At 45.7% G+C, this 25,509-nt stretch overlaps 1 protein-coding gene across 1 annotated transcript in view; it reads right to left on the reverse strand.

Annotated features, from left to right (window-relative positions):
* LOC132388669 (NACHT, LRR and PYD domains-containing protein 3-like) overlaps positions 1-25,509 on the reverse strand; it is a 60,016-nt gene continuing 34,507 nt past the window's right edge. Inside the window, exons 6-13 of the mRNA XM_059961043.1 lie at positions 21,985-22,156; positions 21,812-21,877; positions 15,194-16,931; positions 1,663-1,749; positions 1,337-1,507; positions 1,011-1,181; positions 688-855; positions 1-523 (exon numbers count right to left, since the gene is read on the reverse strand). Of these exons, the coding sequence (XP_059817026.1) occupies positions 436-523; positions 688-855; positions 1,011-1,181; positions 1,337-1,507; positions 1,663-1,749; positions 15,194-16,931; positions 21,812-21,877; positions 21,985-22,156 (2,661 nt within the window). The 3' untranslated portion in view covers positions 1-435. The remainder of the gene's footprint in view (positions 524-687; positions 856-1,010; positions 1,182-1,336; positions 1,508-1,662; positions 1,750-15,193; positions 16,932-21,811; positions 21,878-21,984; positions 22,157-25,509) is intronic.

Genomic DNA, 25,509 nt, shown 5'->3' on the forward strand with positions numbered 1-25,509 from the left:
AGCAAAGTGAGCAAAAGGATTCTCTCCCGGGATGATCCCACCCCGGGATACTGGTGTCCCAGACTGAGCCCCGGCCCCCGGGCTCTTCCTGTCCGGGTAATTCTCCGGGGTGTCACGTGGGGCTCTCGAACACACACATCCGGTGGAAGCTGCCCCGCCGGACAACAGGCGGAAACACGTCACTGCGGGACCGCTCCGAGCGACACACAGCGCGAGTCCCGAGCTGGTTCCGTTAAAACCGTTGGGAATCAACACCATTAAAGGTAAGGGCGAGAGTTAAAGGGGAGGGCGGGCCAAGATGTCCCCATCCCGCGGGCGGGGATGTTCACACATTCAGATGTTCACACGGTCACTCTCAGTCCAGGCCTGGGTTCCTGTAGAGATCTCAGTTCCTTCCTCCAGGTCTCACTGAACCGATTCACCACATTCAGATGTTCACACGGTCACTCTCAGTCCAGGCCTGGGTTCCTGTAGAGATCTCAGTTCCTTCTCCCCGGTCTCACTGAATCGATTCCCCCACAGCCTGAAACAGATGGGAGAATAAAGATGACATAAACAGTTTACTCAACAGTGTCAGTAACAGGGGACCGGGGTTAATGTTTCAACAACACACACAGACAAATATCACCAGAAAACCCTCGGATCCGCTGATATTTTATCACACTGAACATTAACACAAACACTCACTGGATGCGCTCCAGACTCGGGAGGGTCAGTATGAAGCGGCGGAGAGCAGGGACAGATCGGTCTGTCAGAGAGTTTGATCTCAGGTTCAGCCCCGTCAGTGATTGGTTTGTACTGAGAGCAGAGACGAGATCCTCGGCACCAGAATCTGTGAGACCGACATAGACCAGCCTGGAGATGAGAGAGAGTGAGGGTGAAGGATACAGAGAGACAGGAGACGGTACAAATCCCCAGTGTTTATCAGTAACACAATTACTGATCACATTAATGTTCAGGGTCAGACACCCAGTGACTGTAAACACAATCTCCCACAGTCTGGTACTTACCCCAGTTTCTGTATTTTACACTCCGGGTTCCTCAGAGCCACAGACAGCAGTTTCACTCCTGAATCTCCCAGTTTATTACCACTCAGGTCCAGCTCTGTCAGTGATGGGTTTGTACCGAGAGTGGATGCGAGATCCTCTGCACCAGAATCTGTGAGACCGACTTCCTCCAGCCTGGAGATGAGAGAGAGTGAGGGTGAAGGACACAGAGAGACAGGAGACAGTACAAATCCCCAGTGTTTATCAGTAACACAAGTACCGATCACATTAATGTTCAGTGTCAGACACCCAGTGACTGTAAACACATTCTCCCACAGTCTGGTACTTACTCCAGTTTCTGTATTTTACACTCCGGTTTCCTCAGAGCCGCAGACACCAGTTTCACTCCTGAATCTCCCAGTTTATTACCACTCAGGTCCAGCTCTGTCAGTGATGTGTTTGTACCGAGAGTGGAGGCGAGATCTTCTGCACCAGAATCTGTGAGATGGACATTGTCCAGCCTGGAGATGAGAGAGAGTGAGGGTGAAGGACACAAAGAGACAGGAGCCGGCACAAATCCCCAGTGTTTATCAGTAACACAATTAATGATCAGATTAATGTTCAGTGTCAGACACCCAGTGACTGTAAACACAATCTCCCACTGTCTGGTACTTACCACAGTTTCTTTATTTCACACTCTGGGTTCCTCACAGCCGCAGACACCAGTTTCATTCCTGAATCTCCCAGGTCATTCCGCCCAAGTCTAAACACAAACAGACAGATTGATAAAGAAAGTAATTCAAACCATGAGTCTGGGGGAATTTCTCTCACTCGGATAGTTCAGGAAACATTAAACTCTTCAGTAAATCACTGATCTGTGTTCCCATCACTGTCAATGTCCCTCACTGCCCAGCTCCAGGGTATTCGCCGAATGTCAGTAATTTCGTCTGTCGGCGTGACCCTGTAAACTCCAGATATTCTGTCCCATTCCCCGATGGTGAGAAAAGTGTTCCTGACCGAAATGCAGAAATGGCAATGGGACACAGTGAAATAGACCCACCCGAGCTGAAGGGATGGGGAAGAGAGATACCACAGGAGGAAGGGGGAAAGGGAAGGGAAATCCACCAGGAAGAAAGGGGGTGTCAAAGATAAATCCCACATGAGGAAGGGGATAGGGAAGAGCGATCTCATAAGAGAATTGAGATGGGGAAGAGAGAGCCCACAGGAGGAAAAGGGAAGGGGAAGCTAGATCCCACATAAGATGTGGGAAAGGGAAGATAAATCCCATAGGAGGAAGGTGAATGGGGAAGGGGAATATAATCGACCCCACCGGAGGAAGAGAGTCCCCAGTAGAGGAAGAAGGCTTCGGAAGAGATTTTTCACAGGAGGAAGGGGGATTGGAACAGAGATCCCACACGAGGGAGGGGGTGGGGAAGAGAGATCCCCAGCGGGGGAAAGGGGCTTCGGAAGAGATTTTCCACAGGAGGAAGGGGATGGGGAAGATAAATCCCACCGGAGGAAGGGGGATTGGAAAGAGAGATCCACAGGAAGATGGGGGGAGTGGGTAGGGAAGGGAAATCCAAAGGAGGATCAAGCATGTTGAAGAGAGATCAGACAGGAGGTTGTGGGATGAGTAGGAGAGATCCCACAGGTGGAAGCGGGATGTGGAAGTGAGAGCCCACCGGAGGATTTCGGATGGACGAGTGATCCCAAAGAGGAATGTGAATGGGGAAGAGATATCCCACCGGAGGAAGGGGGATGGGGAAGATAGTTCCCACTGGAGTACCGGGATGGAGGATAGAGATGCCACAGGAGGAAGGGAGATGAGAAAGACAGATGCCACAGGAAGAGGGGAATGGGAACAGAGGCCCAAATGAAGGAAGGGGGATGGTGAAGAGAGAGCCCACAGGAGGAGGTCGGAGGGACGAGCAAACCAAAAGCAGGAATGGGGATGTAGAAGGGAGGTCCCGCAAGAAGAGTGAGGGATGGGAACAGAGGACCCACAGGAGGATGGGGGATGGGGAAACGAGATCCCAGACAAAGATGGGGGATGGGGAAGAGAGATCCCACGGGAAGAAAAGGAGTGTTGAAGATAAATCCCACATGAGGAAGGGGATAGGGAAGAGCGATCTCATAAGAGAAGGGAGATTGGGAATGGAGAGCCCACCGGAGGAAGGGAGATGGGGAAGTGCGATCCCACAGGAGGAAGTGGGATTGGGAAGAGAAATCCCACAGGAGAAAGGGGGACGGGGAAGAGAGAGCCCAAAGGAGGAAGGGGGATGGGGAAGATAGATCCGACAGGAGGAACTGGGAAGATTAGGAGAGATCCCACAGGAAGTGGGGGATGGGAAAGAGGCCCCACAGGAGGAAGGTGGATGGGGAAGAGAGATGGCACAGGAGGAATGGGGATGGGAAGACAGATCACACGGGAGGAAGGGTGTTGGGGAAGACAGATCCCACAGGTGGAAGGGGGACGGGGAAGAGAGATCCCACAGGAGGAAGAGAGATCCCTCAGGAGGAAGGGTTTTGGGGAAGAGAGATCCCAGAAAAGAATGGATAATGCGGAAGAGAGATGCTACAGGAGGAAGAGAAATGGGAAGCGAGATCCCATAGGAAGTGGGCGGATGAGAATAGAGACCCCACAGTTGGATGGGGAAGAGAGATCCCACGGTAGGAAATGGGAAATGGGATGCGGAAGAGAGATCTCACAGGTGCATGGGGGGGGGGGGGCAGTGGAGAAGAGCGATTCCACTGTAGGAATCGGGATGAGGAGGAGAGATTCATCAGGAGGAAAGGAGCTGGTGATGAGAGAACCCACAGGAGGAAGGTGTATAGGGAACAGAGAGCCCACAGGAGGAAGGGGGATGGTGATGGGAGATCCCACAGGAGGAAGGTGGATGCTGAGGAGAGATCCAACAGTTGGAAGGAAGGGCGGGGGGGGGGGGGTAGGAACAGAGAGACCAGAGTATGAAAGGGGGATGGGAAAGCGATATCCCACCGGCGGAATGCTACACATGCCACGTGCTAGTGAGGCTAGAAATAGGAGAATAATGCAGCTAAATACATGGCCGAGGAGATGGTGCATGAGGGAGGGGTTCATGTTTCTGTAAAATTAGTTGATTATCAGGTAGAGGCAACAAGGAACAAATGAGATACTTGAAAATTATAGAAAATGTAAGGGAATACTAAAGAAGGAAATCAGGAAGGCAAAAAGAAGACATGAGGTTGTGTTGGCAGATAATGTGGTAACCAAAAAGGATTTCTGCAAGTATATTAAGAGTAAAATGATAGTAAAGGACAAAATTGGTCCCCGAGAAGATCAGAGTGGTCGTCTATGTGTGGAGCCTCACGTGATAGGGAAGATCTTAAACAGTTTTTTTTTGCGTCAGTGTCTACTCAGGAAACTGGCATAGCGGAGATGGAATTAAAGGAAACAAAGAGTAGTGTCATGGAACGCAGCCAGTGAGTGAGACGGCCAGTGAAGGAGTGGAGATTTGAGGCTCGAGAGATTCTGGCAGTTTTGGCATTTGGACTGTGCAAATCAAGACAACCAAGATTTGAATAGCTCAGACTCAGCAGAAAGCAGCTGATTGTCAATCGAGGTCACGTGACCAAGCAGTTTGAACAGCTCAAACAAATAAACAGAGGGTTAGCTCAAGCGCAGCGGCCTGTGGAAAGCGGTCAGTGAGTGTGTGGGGATTTGAGGCTTTGACAGGCTTTTACAATGCCTCCTGAGATGGTGATGTGCATCTTCTGTGAGATGTGGCCGTCTTGGAGGAACTCCCCTCTCCCGCAGAATCACATCTGTCAGGTGCATGCGGCTGGGCGATCTGGAAGACCGTGTGAGGAATCTGGAGCAGCAGCTGGATGACCTTCGACTCATAAGGAAGAATGAGGCAGTCATAGATGAGAGCTTCAGGGAGGTATTCACACCTATGCTGCTGGAAGCATGTCGTTGGGTGACAGTCCCAGGGGGGAAAGCGAAGGAGAGTAGACAGGTCGTGCAGAGCACTCCTGTAGCCATTCCCCTGAATAATAAGTTTGCCATCCTGGATGCTGTTGGTGAGGACGACCGACCAGGTGTGAGCCACGGTGGCAGGGCCTCCGGCATTGAGTCTGACCCTGTGGTGCAGAGGGATGGGACGGAGAAGAGGAAAGCTGTCATCATTGGAGACTCTATAGTCAGGGGAGCAGACAGGAGATTTTGTGGACGAGAGAAGGACATCTGCATGGTTTATTGCCTCCTGGGTGCCAGGTCCGGGATGTCTCTGACCGGGTGCATGACATCCTGGTACGAGAGGGAAAGCAACCAGAAGTCGTGAAACATGTTGGTACTAACGACATAGGCAGGAAGAGGGATCAGGTACTGAAGTGTGAGTTTCGGGAACTAGGCAGAAGGCTGAAGACGAGGACCTCAAGGGTGGCGTTCTCAGGATTGCTGCCAGTGCTACGTGATAGTGAGGTTAAGAATTGGAGGAGATGGCAGCTGAATGCGTGGCTGAGGATTTGGTGCCGGGGGCAGGGTTTTAGATTTTTGGACCATTGGGATAACTTCTGGGGAAGGTGGGACCTGTACAGATTGGATGGTTTGCACCTGAACTCGAGGGGGAGCAATATCCTTGCTGGTAGTTTGCGAGCATGATTCGGAAGTGTTTAAACTAATTTGCAAGGGGAATGGGACCCGGAGCGATAGAGCAGTGAAAGAAGTGCATGGAGTAAAGTCAGATCTGACAAATAGACAGGCTTTGAGGACAGAACAGCAGAATAAAGGGTATAAAGGTAGTAAGGTTGAAGGGCTAAAGTGTATGTACTTCAATGCAAGAAGCATCAGGAACAAAGGTGATGAACTGAAAGCTTGGATACATACATGAAATTATGATGTAGTGGCCATTACGGAGACTTGGCTGTCACCAGGACAGGAATGGATTCACAATATTCCTGGATTTCAGTGCTTTTAAAAGGGATAGAGAGGGGGAAAAGGAGGAGGAGGGGTGGCATTACTGGTCAGGGATACTATTACAGCTGCAGAAAAGGTGGGTAATAGACAATAGACAATAGGTGCAGAAGTAGACCGTTCGGCCCCTCGAGTCTGCACCGCCATTCTGAGATCATGGCTGATCATTCACTATCAATACCCAGTCCCTGCCTTGTCCGCATATCCCTTGATTCCCCTATCCATCAGATATCTATCTCGCTCCTTCTTGAAAGCATCCAGAGAATTGGCCTCCACCGTCTTCCGAGGTAGTGCATTCCACACCTGCACAACTTTCTGGGAGAAGAAGCTCTTCCTCAACTCTGTTTTAAATAACTGACCTCTTATTCTCAATCCATGCCCTCTGGTACTGGACTCTCCCAACATCTGGAACATATTTCCTGTCTCCATCCTATCAAATCCTTTAATTATCTTAAACGTTTCAATCAGATCCCCTCTCAATCTCCTCAATTCCAGCGTGTACAAGCCCAATCTCTCCAATCTCTCTGCGTAAGACAGCCCAGCCATCCCAGGAGTCAACCTAGCGAATCTACGCTGCACTTCCTCAACTGCCAGAATGTCCTTCCTTAAACCTGGAGACCAAAACTGTACACAATATTCCAGGTGTGGTCTCACCAGGGCCCTGTACAAATGCAAAAGGACATCCTTGCTCTTGTACTCAATTCCCCTTGTAACAAAGCCCAACATTCCATTTGCCCTCTTCACTGCCTGTTGCACTTGCTCATTCACCTTCATTGACTGGTGAACTAGGACTCCTAGGTCTCTTTGCATTTCTCCCTAACCTAACTCTACACCGTTCAGACAATACTCTGCCCTCTTGTTCCAGCTTCCAAAGTGGATAACTTCACATTTATTCACATTGAATGACATCTGCCAAGTATCTGCCCACTCACTCAGCCTATCCAAGTCTCCCTGTATTCTCCTAACGTCCTCTTCGCATGTCACACTGCCACCCAGTTTAGTATCGTCAGCAAACTTGCTGATATAGTTTTCAATGCCCTCATCTAAATCGTTGACATAAATCGTAAAGAGCTGTGGTCCCAATACAGAGCCCTGTGGTACCCCACTAGTCACCTCCAGCCAGTCCGAGAAACACCCATTCACTGCTACCCTTTGCTTTCTATCTGCCAACCAGTTTTCTATCCATGTTGAAACCCTGCCCCCAATGCCATGAGCTCTGATTTTACTCACCAATCTCCTATGTGGCACCTTATCGAATGTCTTCTGAAAATCTAGGTACACAACATCCACTGGCTTACCGTCATCTAACATCCTTGTTACACCCTCAAAAAACTCCAACAGATTAGTCAAGCATGATTTGCCCTTCGTAAATCCATGCTGGCTCGGCCTAATCCTATTTCTGCCATCAAGATGTACCACTATTTCGTCCTTAATAATGGACTCAAGCATATTCCCCACGACTGACGTTAGGCTAACAGGGCGATAGTTCTCCGTTTTCTCCTTCCCTCCCTTCTTGAAAAGTGGGATAACATTCGCCACTCTCCAATCTTCAGGAACTGATCCTGAATCTAAGGAACATTGGAAAATGATTACCAATGCATCCGCAATTTCCTGAGCCACCTCTTTCAGAACACTCGGATGCAGACCATCTGGACCCGGGGATTTATTAGCCTTCAGTCCTACCAGTCTACTCATCACAGTTTCTTTCCTAATGTCAATCTGTCTCAATTCCTCTGATATCTTATGACCCTGGCCCATCCATACATCTGGGAGATTGCTTGTGTCCTCCCTTGTGAAGACAGATCTAAAGTATGCATTAAATTCTGTTGCCATTTCCCTATTTCCCATAACAATTTCTCCCAATTCATTCTTCAAGGGGCCAACATTGTTCTTAACTATCTTCTTTCTCTTCACATAGCTAAAAAGCTTTTGCTATCCGCTTTTATATTCCTGGCTAGACTGAGCTCATACCTGATTTTTTCTTTCCGGATTGCTTTTTTAGTTATGATCTGCTGTTCCTTAAAACTTTCCCAATCATCTGTATTCCCACTCATCTTAGCCCTGTCATACTTCTTTTTCTTTGATGCTATACAATCTCTGACTTCCTTTGCCAACCACTGTGCCCCTTCCCCCTCTTTGAATCCTTCCTTCTCATTGGAATGAACTGCTTTTGTATCTTTTGTATAATGCCCAAGAATATCTGCCACTGCTGATCCACTGTCTTTCCTGCCAGGGCATCCGCCCATTTAACTTTGGCCAGCTCTTCCCTCATGGCTCCGTAGTCTCCTTTATTTAATTGCAACACTGACACCTCTGATCTGCTCTTATCCCTCTCAAATTGTAGATATAAAATTATCATGTTATGATCACTACTTCCTAATGGCTCCTTTACTTCAAGATCACTTATCAATTCCTGTTCATTACACATCACCAAGTCCAAAATAGCCTCCTTCCTGGTTGGCTCAAGCACAAGCTGTTCCAAAAATACAGCCCTTAGACACTCCACAAACTCCCTATCCTGGGGTCCAGCACCTACCTGATTCTCCCAGTTCAGTTGCATGTTGAAATCTCCCATAACGACTGCATTACCTTCAGCACATGCCAATGTTAACTCCCTAATCAACTTGTACCCAATATCCACGCTACTGTTTGGGGGCCTGTACACAACACCCATTAGGGTCTTTTTACCCTTACTGTTCCTCAGCTCAATCCACACAGACTCTACTTCCCCTGTTCCCAAGTCAACTCTTACTAAGGACTGAATCTCATTCCTCACCAACAGGGCCAACCCACCCCCTCTTCACATATTTCTGTCTCTACGATAGCACGTATACCTTGGTACACTCAATTCCTAGGCCTGATCCCCTTGCAGCCATGTCTCCGTTATCCCAACAATATCGTAGTTCCCCATTTTCATCTGAGCTTCAAGCTCATCTGTCTTATTTCTGACACTACGCGCATTCAAGTATAGAACTCTTAGCCCATTCCACCTCTCTTTGCTTAAAACACTGTCTACTGTACCTAACCCAGCTCCTTGAACTTCCATCGGGCTAATTGCACCCTGAATTTTGATGACCTTCTCAAGATCACCCAAACCTTCTACACATTTAACCCCATGCTCCTTCTGACCAACCCTCTGGATCTGGATCCCTGCCCCCTGCACATCTAGTTTAAACCCCCCCCACCGAGCAGCACTGGCAAACACTCCTGCAAGAATGTTAGTACCCCTCCGGTTCAGATGTAGACCGTCCCTTCGAAACAGTTCCCAATGTCCCTGGAACAAAGACCAATTATCCAAAAACCTGAACCCTTCCTTCCTGCACCGTGCTCTCAGCCTCGTATTAATGTGCATAATCATTCTATTCTTCACCTCACTCGCACGTGGCACAGGTAGCAATCGCGAGATTGTCACCCTGGAGGTCCTGCCTTTCAGCTTCACTCCTAACTCCCTGAACCCCCTCACTCACCTTACCTACATCGTTGGTCCCTACATGGACCACTACATCTGGGTTCATGCCCTCATTCTCTAGAATAGCCTGCACCTGATCTGAGATGTCCCGGACCCTTGCACCAGGGCGGCAACATACCATCCGAGACTCCCGATCTGCCCACAAAATCTCCTATCTGCCCCCCTAACTATAGAATCCCCTAAAACTATCGGCTTCTCTTCTCTTCCCTCCTCCCCTTTCTAGTTGAGGGTTCAACCTCTGTGCCAGAGGCAGGACCACTACAACTCATTCCTGGTAGGTCATCCCCATCAACAGTATCCAGTACGGTATACTTATTGTTAATGGGAATGGCCGCGGGGTGCTCTTCTCTCTCTGCCTGCTCCCCCTGACTCTCTGGACCGTCACCCATCTGCCTACTTCTTGGTTTTTTGGTGTGACTACCTCCTGATAACTCCTATCTATCTCTGCCTCTGCCTCCCGAATGATCCGTAGTTCATCCAGCTCCTGCTCCAACTCCCTAACTCGGGCTGATAGGAGCTGCAGCTGGACGCACCTCTTGCAGGTGTGGTCATCAGGGACAACTGTGTTGACCCTGACTTCCCACATACTGCATACGGAGCACACCTCTGCTCTGACTGTCTCCCCCATACCTGAACTAATGTAGCAGGATCCTCTTTTGAGTCAGTATGGGTGGATGTCAAGAACAGGAAGGGAGCAGTTACTCTACTGGGGGTATTCTATAGGACGCCTGGTAGCAGCAGAGATACAGAGGAGCAGATTGGGAGGCATATTTTGGAAAGGTGCAAAAATAGCAGGGTTGTTATCATGGGTGACTTTAACTTACCTAATATTGATTGGCACCTGATTAGTTCCAAGGGTTTAGATGGGGCAGAGTTTGTTAAGTATATCCAGGATGGATTCCTGTCACAGTATGTTGACAGGCCAACTAGGGGGAATGCCATACTAGATCTAATATTAGGTAACGAACCGGGTCAGGTCACTGATCTCTCAGCGGGTGAGCATCTGGGGGAGAGTGATCACCGCTCCCTGGCCTTTAGCATTATCATGGAAAAGGATAGAATCAGAGAGGAGAGGAAATTTTTTAATTAGGGAAGGGCAAATTATGAGGCTATAACACTAGAACTTGTGGGTGTGAATTGGGATGATGTTTTTGCAGGGAAATGTACTATGGACACATGGTCGATGTTTAGGGATCTCTTGTAGGATGTTAGGGATAAATTTGTCCTGGTGAGGAAGATAAAGAATGTTAGGGTGAAGGAACCATGGGTGACAAGTGAGGTGGAAAATCTGATCAGGTGGAAGACGGCAGCATACATGAGGTTTAGGAAGCAAGGTTCAGATGGGTCTATTGAAGAATATAGGGTAGCAAGAAAAGAGCTTAAGAAGGGGCTGAGAAGAGCAAGAAGGTGGCATGAGAGGGCCTTGGCGAGTAGGGTAAAGGAAAACTCCAAGGCATTCTTCAATTATGTGAAGAACAAATGGATGACAGGAGTGAAGGTAGAACCGATTAGAGATAAAAGTGGGAAGATGTGCCTGGAGGCCGTGGAAGTGAGCGAGGTCCTCAATGAATACTTCTATTCGGTATTCAGCAATGAGAGGGAACTTGATGATGGTGAGAACAACATGAGTGAGGTTAATGTTCTGGAGCATGTTGATATTACGGGAGAGGAGGTGTTGCTGTTGTTAAAATACATTAGGACGGACAAGTCGCCGTGGCCTGAAAGAATATTCCCTAGGCTGTTCCACGAGGCAAGGGAAGAGTTTGCTGAACCGCTGGCTTGGATCTTTATGTTCTCGTTGTCTACGGGAATGGTACCGGAGGACTGGAGGGAGGCGAATGTTGTCCCCTTGTTCAAAAAAGGTATTAGGGATAGTCCAGGTAATTATAGACCAGTGAGCCTTACATCTGTGGTGGGAAAGCTGTTGGAAAAGATTCCTAGAGACAGGGTCTATGGGTATTTAGAGAATCATGGTCTGATCAGGGACAGTCAGCATGGCTTTGTGAAGTGCAGATCATGCCTAACAAGCCTGATAGAATTCTTTGAGGAGGTGACCAGGCATATAGATGAGGGTGGTGCAGTGGATGTGATCTACATGGATTTTATTAAGGCATTTGACAAGGTTCCACACAGTAGGCTTATTCAGAAAGTCAGAAGGCATGGGATCCAGGGAAATTTGGCCAGGTGGATTCAGAATTGGCTTGCCTGCAGAAGGCAGATGGTCGTGGTGGAGGGGGTACATTCAGATTGGAAGGTTGTGACTAGTGGTGTCCCACAAGGATCTGTTCTGGGACCTCTACTTTTTGTGAATTTTATTAACGACCTGGACGTGGGGGTAGAAGAGTGGGTTGGCAAATTTGCAGGTGACACAAAGGATGGTGGTGTTGTAGATAGTGTAGTGGACTGTTGAAGATTGCAGAGAGACATTGATAGGATGCAGAAGTGGGCTGAGAAGTGGCAGATGGAGTTCAACCCGGAGAAGTGTGAGGTGGTACACTTTGGAAGGACAAACTCCAAGGCAGAGTACAAGGTAAATGGCAGGATACTTGGTAGTATGCAGGAGCAGAGGGATCTGGGGGTACATGTCCATAGATCCCTGAAGGTTGCCTCACAGGTAGATCGGGTAGTTAAGAAAGCTTATGGGGTGTTAGCTTTCATAAGTCGTGGGATAAAGTTTAAGAGATGTGATGTAATGAAGCAGCTCCACAAAACTCTAGTAGGCCACACTTGGAGCAGTGTGTCCAGTTCTTTTCGCCTCACTAGAGGAAGGATATGGAAGTATTTGAAAGGGTACAGAGGAGATTTACCAGGATGCTGCCTGGTTTAGAGAGTATGGAGTATGATCAGAGATTAAGGGAACTAGGGCTTTACTCTTTGGAGAGAAGAAAGATGAGAGGAGACATGATAGAGATGTACAAGATATTAAGAGGAATAGACAGAGTGAACAGCCAGCGCCTCTTCCCCAGGGCACCACTGCTCAGTACAAGAGGACATGGCTAAGGGGAGGAAAATTTAAGGGGGATATTGGAGGAAGGTTTTTAACTCAGAGAGTGGTTTTTGCGTGGAATGCACTGCCTGAGTCAGTGGTGGAGGCAGATACACTAGTGAAGTTTAAGAGACTACTAGACAGGTATATGGAGGAATTTAAGGAGGGGGGTTATATGGGAGGCAGGGTTTGAGGGTCGGCAGAACATTGTGGGCTGAAGGGCCGGTAATGTGCTGTACTATTCTATGTTTTATGGAACATATAGAGATTAAAGAGGACGAGGTGCTTGCTGCCTTACAGCAAGTAAAGGTAAATAAATCCCCCAGGTCTGACATGATATTTTCTCGGACCTTGAGAGAGACTAGTGTAGAAATTGCAGGGGTCCTGGCAGAAATATTTAAAATGTCCTCAGCCACGGGTGCAGTACCGAAGTATGGGAGGGTAGCTCATGTTGTTCCGTTGTTTGAAAAAGGCTCCAAAAGTACACCAGGTAATTACAGGCCAGTGAGCCTGACATCAGTAGTAGGTAACCTATTGGAACGTGTTCTGAGAGATCGGATATACAAGGATTTGGACAGCCAAGGGCTGATTAAAGATAGTCAGCATGACTTTGTGTGTGGTAGATCATGTTTAATAAATCCTGTAGTGTTTATCGAGGAGGTTACCAAGAATACATATGAAGGAAAGGCTGTGGATGTTGTCTACATGAACTTTAGTAAGGCTTTTGACAAGGTCCCACATGGGAAGTTAGTTCAGAACGTTCAGACAGAAGGTATCCATGGAGTGGTTGTGAATTGGATTCAAAATTGGCTGTGTGGGAGAAGACAGAGAGTGGTAGTGGATGATTGCTTCTCAGACGGAGGCCTGTGACTAGTGGTGTGTCTCAGGGATCTGTGCTGGGAGCATTGTTGTTTGTTGTCTATATCAATGATCTAGATGATAATGTGATAAATTGGATCAGCAAATTTGCTGATGACACTAAGATTGGAGTCGTTGTGGACAGTGAGGAAAGCTTTCAAAGCTTCCAGAGGGATGTGGACCAACTGGAAAAATGGGCCAGAAAATGGCAGATGGAATTTAATGCAGACAAGAGTGAGGTGTTCCATTTTGGAAGGACAAATCAAGGTAGGACATACACAGTAAATGGTAGGGCACTGAGGAGTGCGGAGGAATAAAGGGATCTGGGAGTTCGGATGCATAATTCCCTGAAAGTGGCATCACAGGCGGATAGGGTTGTAAAGAAGGCTTTTGGCATCCTGGCATTCATAAATCAAAGTACTGAGTATAGGAGTCGGGATGTTATTGTGGGGTTGTATAAGGCATTGGTGAGGCCAGATTTGGCGTATTGTGTGCAGCTCTGTTCACTGAACTATAGGAAGGATATCAGTAAGACTGAAAGAGTGCAGAAAAGATTTGCTAGGATGTTGCCAGCTCTTCAGGAGTTGAGTTGCAAGGAAAGAATGAACAGGATAGGACTTTATTCCTTGGAGCGCAGAAGAATGAGGGGGTATTTGATAGAAGTTTACAAAATTACGAGGGGTATAGACAGGCTAGATGCGAATGGGCACTTTCCACACAGATTAGGAGAGATAAATTACAAAAGGACTTGGCTTCAGCGTGAAAGGGGAAAGGTTTAGTGGAAGCATTAGGAGGAACTTCCTCACTCAGTGAGTGGTGAGAGTGTGGAACGGGCTGCCATCTGATGTAGAAAATGTGGACTCAGTCTTAAGTTTTAAGAGTAAATCAGATGCATGGATGGGAGAGGTCTGGAGAGTTATGGACTGTGTGCAGGTCAATGGGACTAGCAGAATAAAGTTTTGCAACACAGCAGAAGGGCCAAATGGCTTGTTTTCTGTGCTGTAGTGTTCTATGATTTTATGATTCTATGAAGGAATATGGGGAGGACAGTTCCCACAGGCGGAAGGGGGATGGGGTAGAGAGATCCCACAGGAGGAAGGGGGATGGGGAAGAGAGATCCCACAGGAGGAAGGGGGATGGGGTAGAGAGATCCCACAGGAGGAAGGGGAATGGTTCCCACAGGAGGAGGGGGGATGGGGTAGAGAGATCCCACAGTAGAAAAGGGGATAAGGAGGAGATTTCCCACAGGATGAAGGGGGATGGCGAAGAGAAATCCCACCGGAAGGGGGGTGGGGAAAAGACATGTTACTGGAGGATGTGGAAAGGGTAATACAGAGCTCACAGGAGGAATAGGGATTGGGACGAGATCCCTAAGAATCGAAGGGGGATTGGGATGAAAAGTCCTACAGGAGTATTCCAAGGCTAAACGACAATCGACAATCCTACAAGACGAGAGAATGCAGAAAATTTTTTGTACGTGTGTGTTGGGTCTGAACAGAGGCCCAGAGGAGATGCGCCCTCGCTCTCTGCATATCTGTTAGTGAGCAAAGTCACCCACGGGGAAGGGCAGCGGAGGACAACCTCACAATGGTATTTCTTTCCTTCTCACTGGGACAGTCTGCTGACGGTCTCCTGTCCCAGTAACAGTGAGAAGGAACATTATCAATGGACGTGACACAGGCAGAGAGATACACAGCCATTCCTGTGATTTACTACCATTAAACCAATGGCCGTTGTTCACTGATCTGATGAAGTTTCCAACATTCCTTCACAAGGAACCACAGAACCCTCCCGTCCTTGAGGAATTACTGACCGATCCCCTGGGCATTAGTCACAGTTCATCACAATCTGATTTATCACAGTTTAACCCAAATACCTTTACATTGAAGCAACACAATGAGACAGTTTCACAGTTCAGAGTGAGAGATAAATCAAGTTACCTCAACTCCTGGCACTTGTGTAGCCCGGGTCCCAGCCGCTGGATTCCTTCACACTGAATGTGGCACTTCTGTAGGTCGAGGTGTGTTATTGTATCGCAGAGTCCGATGACATGAGACAGGACCGCGCAGTCAATCGGAGTCAGTGTCATTCCACGGAACGAAAGTGTTTCCACCGATCCCAGTGAGGCCTGAGCCAGCCCACGATTCTGAGACTCAAACAGGTAGTGTAATGTGTTCAGGAGGCTCCTTTTACCGGCTTCACTCTCTGTGTTTTCACTCTGGCGTTTAACCTCCTCCTTCACCCAGTCAATCACCCGGCAGACTGTTTCAAGAGGAAATGGACCCAGAAATTCCTCCAGGCCCCGAGCTGTCATTGGGGAGGAGAGTCCAGCAACAAAACGGAGAAATATCTCAAATCGCCCATCTGTCGTGCTGTGGGCTTCAGTGAGGAATTTCAGGATATCCACGGGATGTGGGTTCAGGAATTGTGCGACTGCAGCTGCAAACTCTTGGATGGTGAGGTGTGGGAATGTGTACACCACATTCCTGGCAGAATCCTCTCTCTCCAAAAGCTCCATCAGGAACCCTGACAGGAACTGGGAAGGCTGCAGATTGTACTTGATCAAATCTCCATCTGTAAACACAATCTTCTTCTCGGACACTCCTCTGAAGGCCATCTGACCAACCCTGAGTAACACATCACGGGGGTTCTCAATCTCACGGCTGTGGTTTTTCAGGATGTTGTAAATATAGTAGGAGTACAGTTGGGTGATAGTCTTGGGAACTCGCTGTGGGTCCCTGACTCTTTGTGTGAAGAAGGGACCCAGTGCCAGAGCGAGGATCCAGCAGTAGGAGGGGTTGTAGCTCATGGTGTACAGGATCTCGTTGTCCTTCACGTGTTTGAAAACAGCTTCCGCCACCGTCTGATCTTCAAAATGTCTGATGAAATATTCCTTCCGTTCCTCATCAACGAATCCCAGGATTTCAGCCCGGATACCGATCTCTGCCTTTTCCAATAAACGTAACGCAGTGGGGCGGGTGGTCACCAGCACTGAACACCCTGGGAGCAGCTTGCCCTGGATTAAACTGTACACAATGTCAGACAGTTCACACCACCACTCGGGATCTGGGCACTGGTGCTTGGGTTCTGTAGCTCTCCGACAGTCCGCAAAATCGATTTTGTGTTTGAATTCATCTAAACCATCGAATATAAACAATAATCCCTCTGGGTTCTTCCAGACCTTTCTCAGGGAATTTCCAAAGTAAGGATACTGATCCAGAATCAGTTCCTTCAGGTTTATTCTACAATTAATGGTGTTTAAAATCCGGAATTTAAAACTGAAGACAAACTGGAATTGTTGGTATATTTTCCCCGTGGCCCAGTCATTAACGATCTTTTGTACCATCGTTGTTTTCCCTATCCCCGGGACTCCGGCCACTGCTGCCGAAGTCCCAGATTTGGATTTACTCCGGGAAAAGCTCTTTTGGAGTAACTGATCAGTCCGGATTTTTTCCAACTCTCGGCGGAGATGTTTCTGTCGCCACTCCTCGTGGACTCTGCCTCTTGCCAGCAGCTCTTGTTCCACCTGTGTCCGATCTCGAACAGTAGAAATGACCGTGAGCTCAGCGTATCGATCAGCCAGCTGGAAAACCTTCACCTTCTCCCTCATCAGGATCGTGTTCACTCTCAGTGTTTCAGTTTGTGCCCGCAGCGTCTCCTTGTGTTTCTGTTGAACATCTTCCATGGGAACAGAGAACATCGTCAAAATGTTAAATGGCCCAACTGACAAAGAATTTTATAAGTGCATTTCAGCATTCAGTGTTTGAGATTACCTGAATTAATTTAATGCTGCCATGGATATTAGGACAGAAAGTAAAATTCTGTTCACAGACACTGGAACTGAGAGCGATGGATGTCCCAGAAAATGTCCAATCCTCATGTTCTGGTACTAATGACTTGTGAAGGTGAACATTCCCCTGATATCCTATTCCAACCCTGGCTGTTCTCCCGTTACAACAACACTTCACTGTATTCAAAGCATTGTTTGCATCACTAGCAGAGGATGTTCAAGTTTGGAAATATGGAGAGCAGGACACTGTGCATTTTGGCAAAGCTGCACACTGGGGAGTCACAGGCGTCCACTGCTCTTGCATCAAAACAGGAGCAGAATATGCGTAAAATAGTCAAGTCGGGCAGCATCTGGAGGACAAACACAATGGAATTGCGGATCGATAACCCATCGCAATAACAATAAAGAAAATGGGTAGTTTTAAATCGCAGTGATGGAGGATTGGTGGAAAGATGGAATCTCTGTTAATGGAAGAAACCGCAAGCGTCTGTCTCAGTGATGTACATCATGTTTGTGGGAGATGGCGGTGAAGTCTTGGCAAACGCTACTCATCAGTCTTGCTGTGGGAGTGTGGGGCGCTGTCTTATGAGGCCTCTGTCTGTCAGAGTGGAAAGTGGATGTCCTGCCCCTGCAGGCCGGGACACTACGATATGGAGAGGAAGCTTTTGCCAATGTAGCAAGCTCCCTCTCTCCATGCACCTGATGAACACAAAGGAATGGCAGAGACTGAGGCAGCTTGGCACCAGAGGTGTCGCAGGATATGCCAGTCAGCTCATCCCCACTGCCACCCCCGGTTATAACAATCTTAAACAACCAAGGGGCACAGTATTATTGACAACAATAAATCGATCAATTGGTTTATTATTGTCACATGCACTACGGTAAAATGGAAAACTTTTCTGCATGCGATCCAAACAGATCATTTCATCACATTGGTGCAATGAGGTCGTACAAGGAAAAACGGAACAGAATAGTTCAGGGAAACAGTGTTTCAGTTGCTGAGAAAATGCAATGCAGGCAGACAATAAGGTAGAAGGCCAAAGGATCATTGGGAGATCATGGTTTTGTTTTTGGAACTGTGCTCCTAAACTGTATAATTCAACAGCTAAAACTACAGTACTGTGCAGAATTCTGAGGTGTATATTACCACTGACAAAATTTTGTCTATTATTTTCTGGTTTGCACTTTATCCCGTTGTGATGTGGTTTGAAGGCATCGTCTGGATGAAAGGTGCTTTATAAATAAGTTGTTGTTGTTGTTATTATTGTTGTTGTTATTATTATTATTATTATTATTATTATTATTATTATTATTATTTTCTTAGCATAAACTGGTAAAACTTGAGGTACGGGCAGAGCCAAGCACACTCATGTCTGAATTGATAGAAAATATCAGACTATTCTCGCGGTGTATAGTATTGTGGGTTTTCAAAGTTTTACACGTATTGCCGTGTGGGCCTAATTGGTTAACACTATTGTGTAAAGTCCTTGGGATGATACCGGTTATCGATATTACGGTTGGGATAATGAATAACCTGTTCCATAGATCTTTCATTTTTTCCTTTTAATTCAGCATATTTCTGGTGTTTTTTTTTCTATTTCATTTCTGTATGTGTGTTTGGAATGGCTATACATATTTAAAAAGTTGTTTTTGCTTGTTTATCCTGTGAAATTATATTCGAACAGTTATCATGGATTATCCTATCTGAAATAATGATCGGTCACCGTATGATATGAAGGACTCTAATTCTTAACCAGGTGGCGTGAGGCCAACTGGTTAAAGCGTAGGTCTAGTGATCTGATGGTCACAAGTTCGAGCCTCAGCTTAGGCACTGTAGTGTCCTTGAGCAAGGAACTGAAACACACATTGCTCTGCCAAGCCCTTGGACATCGGTGGCGTGGAGAAGGTGCAAATCCATGATCTCACCAGACAAATAGAGGCCTCAAAACTCTACAAGTGGCTTGTACTTATAACCATATAACCATATAACAATCACAGCACGGAAACAGGCCATCTCGGCCCTCCTAGTCCGTGCCGAACTCTTACTCTCACCTAGTCCCACCTACCCGCACTCAGCCCATAACCCTCCACTCCTTTCCTGTCCATATACCTATCCAATTTTACCTTAAATGACACAACTGAACTGGCCTCTACTACTTCTACAGGAAGCTCATTCCACACAGCTATAGTAATTTATTGTGTTTTTCCTCAGTTGTAGTTTAAGCAAGACTTTTGTGAATGTTGTCCACCACTTGATTGTGCTTGTGCAAGTCATGAGATTCAGTTAAATTACTGCAGGATTCTTGATGTAAATTCAGATTTTCTTCAGCCATGAAGTAAATTTTGTTGGAAGGTTTTACTTTATCACACGATGATCTATTTTCTTTGCTAATTGATATCCTAAATATATGTTTCATATTCTGTTGCATTGCACCCTGATGCTCTGTTTGATATTCCACTGGCTTTACTGCACCTTGCTTTGTGTTTCATGTTCTGTAGTTTTCTAGTCCGAAGTTCTTGCTTATATCTTTGGAAATTAGTTCCATTATTTGAATTATTTGCTTTAGGTTTACTGATGCAAGAGCAAATAAATTCAATTCGTCAACGCATAGATGTGTCAAGGAATAATTCATATTTGTTTCTGATTTGATACCTGATTTTTGTCCATTTCAGTAAATTATGAGCGGATTTCAAGCTAGACAGAACCATATTAGGCTAACTGAGATGCTCTGGAAAATCCGTCAATTTATTTTGATGATGGTGGTTCTTCCTTTGTGGTTGTTAATAGGACAATTATCTTACGCCAATGCTTCATCAGATGTTGTAGAAGTTTCACAAGTATTGTATGAATTTTATATATATTTGGAACTTCTCTTAAACACGCGAGGGACAGAATCAAAACACAAAAATACAACTGCAGATCTGTGGATCAAAGAATACGTACACAACGCTGGAAGAACCCAGCTGGTCAGACAGCAGCCGTGAAAAAAGAGTAGTCAACGTTTCGGGATGAGATAAATGTTTTGACAGACAATATATCACTGAAAGATTTCTGCTCTCCACAGGTTTTGAAATAGAATTACCTAATCTGTTATCTGCTGTTCAAACCCAAATGGTATTCTTTTTGCTCTCCTGTGAGTATATTGTGGTTATCTAAGTGAGTTGTTATTAGTTATGAGATGCATGATGTTACTATATATATATAAAATTGGGCTTATTATTATTAACAGCCAATAATAACATAGTAGGTGACCATTCAGTAGTCTTATAAATGCAGAATTAAAGCTGTCCTTGAGGCTGGTGGTACATTCCTTCAGCCTTTTAAATCTTCTGCCCCATGAGAGTATGAAAGAGAGAATGCTTGAGGTGGTTTGGGGTACAGCAGCGAGGATTTGGGCAGGGTTTGCGTCTTGCCAAGTTGATTGAGTTCCTCCATGGGGTGAGAAAGATAATAGAAGAAGTTACACATGGATGGTTCTGCTTGGATATTGGTTAAGTCTTTGACAAGATTCCAGACAGGAGGCTCATACAGAAAATTATCACGCTTGGGAACTGTGTGAATTGTCCTGGCTGGCGAGGACCCGCAATGGGAGAAATTTCTTGGCTGGCGGTTTGTGAATCTGTGAAAGTATTGTCATAGACAGCTGAGGAAGACAGGTCATTGGATATATTTAAAATACAGGTCGGTATGTTCATGATTCGAAAGAGCATCAACACTTACACAAGGCAGGATAATAATGGGGTTCAGAGGAATTGTGGAGGAAATTCACTGAGCCGAATTCCTAAGTCTTATGGTTTTAGGGAGCATCTGGAGATTTGTATTCACTTCTGATGGTCCAGCTCTTGGAAGGATTAGAGAGGGTGCAGAATAGGTTCATCAGGGTGTTGCCTGGATTCGATGACATTTGCTACATGTAGAGGTTTGATAAACTTGATTTGTTTACTTTGGTGGTACAATAAGGATCTGACTGAGGTGTACAAGTTTGAGAGATAAGAGTTTGGGTCGACAGTCTGTATTTTGTTTGTTAATATTTTATTAGACTGGTGTCTAATATCAGAGGGCAATTGGTTAAAGTCAGATGGGGTAAATTTATAGCAATTGTGGGTAGTTTTTTCACAGAGCTGTGGGTGCTGGAATTTACTGTCTCAGTCATGTCGGAGGTAACTATATTATAGGTGCTCCTAGATATACATGAATGCACAGGAAATGCAAGGATATGGTCAATAATGTAAGAAAGGATAACAAAGTTTATGTTTTTCTCATTCCCATACATATAAAGAGTACAGGAAAAATAGGGAGAGGGTCGATATCGGACTGCTGAAAATGATGTTGTAGCTGCATTAATGGGTGAGAAGGAAATGCCAGACAAACTCTGTGGAAGTCACTAGCGGAATTACAAAAGGTAAATAACATCTGCAAACAGAATTGCATGTAGTGCTATTATAAAGGAAAAGGGGCTTGGAAGCTGATAGATAAGAAGATAGAAAAGTCATCTGGACTGGATGATACAGTGTCTCAGGAGTCTGCCTAGGGTGTGTGGGGATTCCCAGAGCGTGAGGACCTGGAGTGAAGATTTCAGCAGAACAAACAGCTGGATTATTAGAAAAATACAATGTAGAATATTCAGGTTGCAAAGAGAGATTCTTTGAATTGTTACTTGAATTCAGAAGTCAGCGAATGGCTAATGGTGAATTTTGATTCGCAGGTTTTGCCAAGTCACAGACTAACATTTCAGATGTGGTTTGAACTGAGCATTTCATCACTTACCGATCAGTTGAATGTATAACTCAGATAACCCTTGGGCGATGTTCATGTATTCCTGTGGATCAGGACCTGTTTAAATTGAAAACAAAATCCATGGAAACAGAGCTAAAATAATCAATGTAACTAAAATGTTTATTTCAATGTCCCTTTGAGTTCAGTGCATGGTTTTAACGTACCGAGTTCCTGTATTTCCCTCAGTATTCTGTCCAACTTCGGTAACTCAGTCCTCCACATCAGAAAGGATTCCCACATCGTCCTCCGGGCCCGGGAGCCTTTGCCATTCACCAAACTGAGGAAGAGTCTGGAACTCTCTGCCCGGTTTCCCTTCTCTGTCAGTTCAGTGACTTTCTATAAAAGGAAAACAATGAATTTATTGTGGAGCAGACAGACAGACATGGAGAATGTGCAGGAAAATATCTGTTAATGGCCACAGTAGCTTCAGAATTGATGCAGTCACTGGGCTGATGCCTCATCCTCCCTGGGTTCAGTCATTAACAGAGAAACAGTAACTGAAGGAAATTCTAAATCAAAATTGTGTAAGAATAAGGATTTACTGACACCCTGCAGTAGATGCAATTTGATTAATTTCCTTAATCTGTCAATGTGCAGCATTACATCAAAAAGATGTGACAACAAGAATGGAAGAGAGGAGAGAGCAAGAGAGCAAAAAAAATGGATGGTGGGCATCACTGAATCGTAGTTTAATGAAGTTTATAGTTGGATCGAAAGGATAAGCAGGTAGGTGAAAGGGATGGTTTGATTCATTTAAAATGAAAACTCCTGAGGAAGAGTTGATAGCAGATTGGACGATGGTTAAGAAACTGATCCTGATTCTTGACCCTGAATCACTGAAACTGAACAGGGTAAATTGATCCAGATGGAAATTATATACAGGCATGTTAACAGTAACCAGGATGTGAGCTACAAATTACAACGGGAGAGAGAGGAGATGTGTGAAAAGGAGAAAGTGAAAATAGTCATTGGGAATTTCAATATTCAAGTAGTTTTGGAAAATCAGGTCGGTGCTGAATACTAAGTGAGGGAATGTATAGAATATCTATGGGATGGCTTTTGAGAGAAGCTTATGGTTGAGCTCACTATAGGAAAGGCGCGTGTGGCGGCTGTGTTGTGTATTGCACCAGATTTTATTGGGGAACTTCAGGTGTCTGAAAATAGGATGATGTCCAAGTTGCATGCCATCTTGGACAATGTCTCCCATTCACTCCATAATGTACTGGTTAGACCCAGGAGTACATTCAGCCAGAGACTCATTCCACCAAGATGCAACACTGAGCATCATAGAAAGTCATTCCTGCCTGTGGCCATCAAACTTTACAACTCCTCCCTTGGAGTGTCAGACACCCTGAGTCAATAGGCTTCTCCTGGACTTATTTCCACTTTGTATAATTTACTTATTATTTAAATATTTCTGGTTTTATTTTACTATATTTCTAATCTATTCTTGGTTTGTCCGACTGTAACGATACCCAATTTCCCTCGGGATCAACAAAGTATGTCTGTCTGTCTGTCTTTAAATAAACCCTTAAGAGGCAGTGATCATAAAATAACAGAATTCACACTGCAGTTTGAGAGGGAGAAGGTAAAGTTAGATGTATCAGTATTTCAGTGGAATAAAGGAATTGCAGAAGCATGAGAGGAGCTCGGCAAAAATAAATTCGAAAATGACACTAACAGGGACAATGGCAGAGCAGGATTTGCTGAAGTTTCTCGGAGCAATTCAGAAGGCGCAGGACAAATGATCACAAAGGTGAAGAATTATTCTAAAGGGAGAATGATCAACCGTGGCTGACGAGGAATTCAAAGCAGCACAAAAGCAAAGGGGAGGGCACAGAGTATTACAATATATAGTAGAAAGCTCGAGGACTGGGATGTTTTTACAAACCAACAGAAGGCAATTCAAAAGCTGTAAGTAGAGAAAGTATGAAATATGAAGATAGGCTAGCGAATAAAGTAAAATAGCTTACCAAAAAGTTCGCCTGATATATGAAGAGTGAAAGAGAGGAAAGTGGATATTGGGCCGCTAGAAAATGACAGTGGAGAGGTACTGTCAGGGGACAAGGAAATGGCGGAAGGTATTAGTAAATATTTTGCGTCAGTCATCACTGTAAAAAACACTAGAACGTGCCAGATATTTGAGAATGTCGTGGCCGAAGTGAGTGTGTTTGGAATTATTAAGGAGAAGGCGCTTTCAGACCCGATTGGTTCTGAAAGAGGAGGCTGAAGAGATTGTGGAGATATTACTAATGATCACTCAAGAATCACTAGATTTTGGAATGGTTCTGTAGATTATAGGCCAGTTAGTGTGATCAGCGTTTGAGAAGATGTCAGCAGTTGATTATTGAGGATAAGGTTTCGGGGTATTTGGATGCACATGAAGAAAAAAGGCCAAAGTCCATGGAAGGAAATCTTCTCTGACAGATCTGTTCGAAGTTTTTGAGAGAATAGCATGCTGGGGCGACAACGGAGAGTCAGGGCAAGTTGTTTACTTGGACTTCCCGAGGACATTTGACTAGGTGCCCCACATGATTCAGTTTAACAAGTTAAGGGCCAACAGTAGGACAAGACAATAGACAATAGACAATAGGTGCAGAAGTAGTCCATTCGGCCCCTCGAGTCTGCACCGCCATTCTGAGATCATGGCTGATCATTCACTATCAATACCCAGTCCCTGCCTTGTCCCCATATCCCTTGATTCCCCTATCCATCAGATATCTATCCAGCTCCTTCTTGAAAGCATCCAGAGAATTGGCCTCCACCGTCTTCCGAGGCAGTGCATTCCACACCTCCACAACTCTCTGGGAGAAGAAGCTCTTCCTCAACTCTGTTTTAAATAACTGACCTCTTATTTTCAATCCATTCCCTCTGGTACTGGACTCTCCCAACATCTGGAACATATTTCCTGCCTCAATCCTATCAAATCCTTTAATTATCTTAAACGTTTCAATCAGATCCCCTCTCAATCTCCTCAATTCCAGCGTGTACAAGCCCAATCTCTACATTCTCTCTGCGTAAGACAGCCCTGCCATCCCAGGAATCAACCTAGTGAATCTACGCTGCACTTCCTCAATTGCCAGAATGTCCTTCCTTAAACCTGGAGACCAAAACTGTACACAATATTCCAGGTGTGGTCTCACCAGGGCCCTGTACAAATGCAAAAGAACATCCTTGCTCTTGTATTCAATTCCCCTTGTAACAAAGGCCAACATTCCATTTGCCCTCTTCACTGCCTGTTGCACTTGCTCATTCACCTTCATTGACTGGTGAACTAGGACTCCTAGGTCTCTTTGCATTTCTCCCTCACCTAACTCTACACCGTTCAGACAATACTCTGCCCTCTTGTTCCTGCTTCCAAAGTGGATAACTTTACATTTATTCACATTGAATGACATCTGCCAAGTATCTGCCCACTCACTCAGCCTATCCAAGTCTCCCTGTATTCTCCTAACGTCCTCTTCGCATGTCACACTGCCACCCAGTTTAGTATCGTCAGCAAACTTGCTGATATAGATTTCAATGCCCTCATCTAAATCATTGACATAAATCGTAAAGAGCTGTGGTCCCAATACAGAGCACTGTGGTACCCCACTAGTCACCTCCAGCCAGTCTAAGAAACACCCATTCACTGCTACCCTTTGCTTTCTATCTGCCAACCAGTTTTCTATCCATGTTGAAACCCTGCC

This window comes from Hypanus sabinus, unplaced genomic scaffold (assembly GCF_030144855.1).
Source record: "Hypanus sabinus isolate sHypSab1 unplaced genomic scaffold, sHypSab1.hap1 scaffold_377, whole genome shotgun sequence".
In the NCBI taxonomy this organism is placed as follows: Eukaryota; Metazoa; Chordata; class Chondrichthyes; order Myliobatiformes; family Dasyatidae; genus Hypanus; species Hypanus sabinus.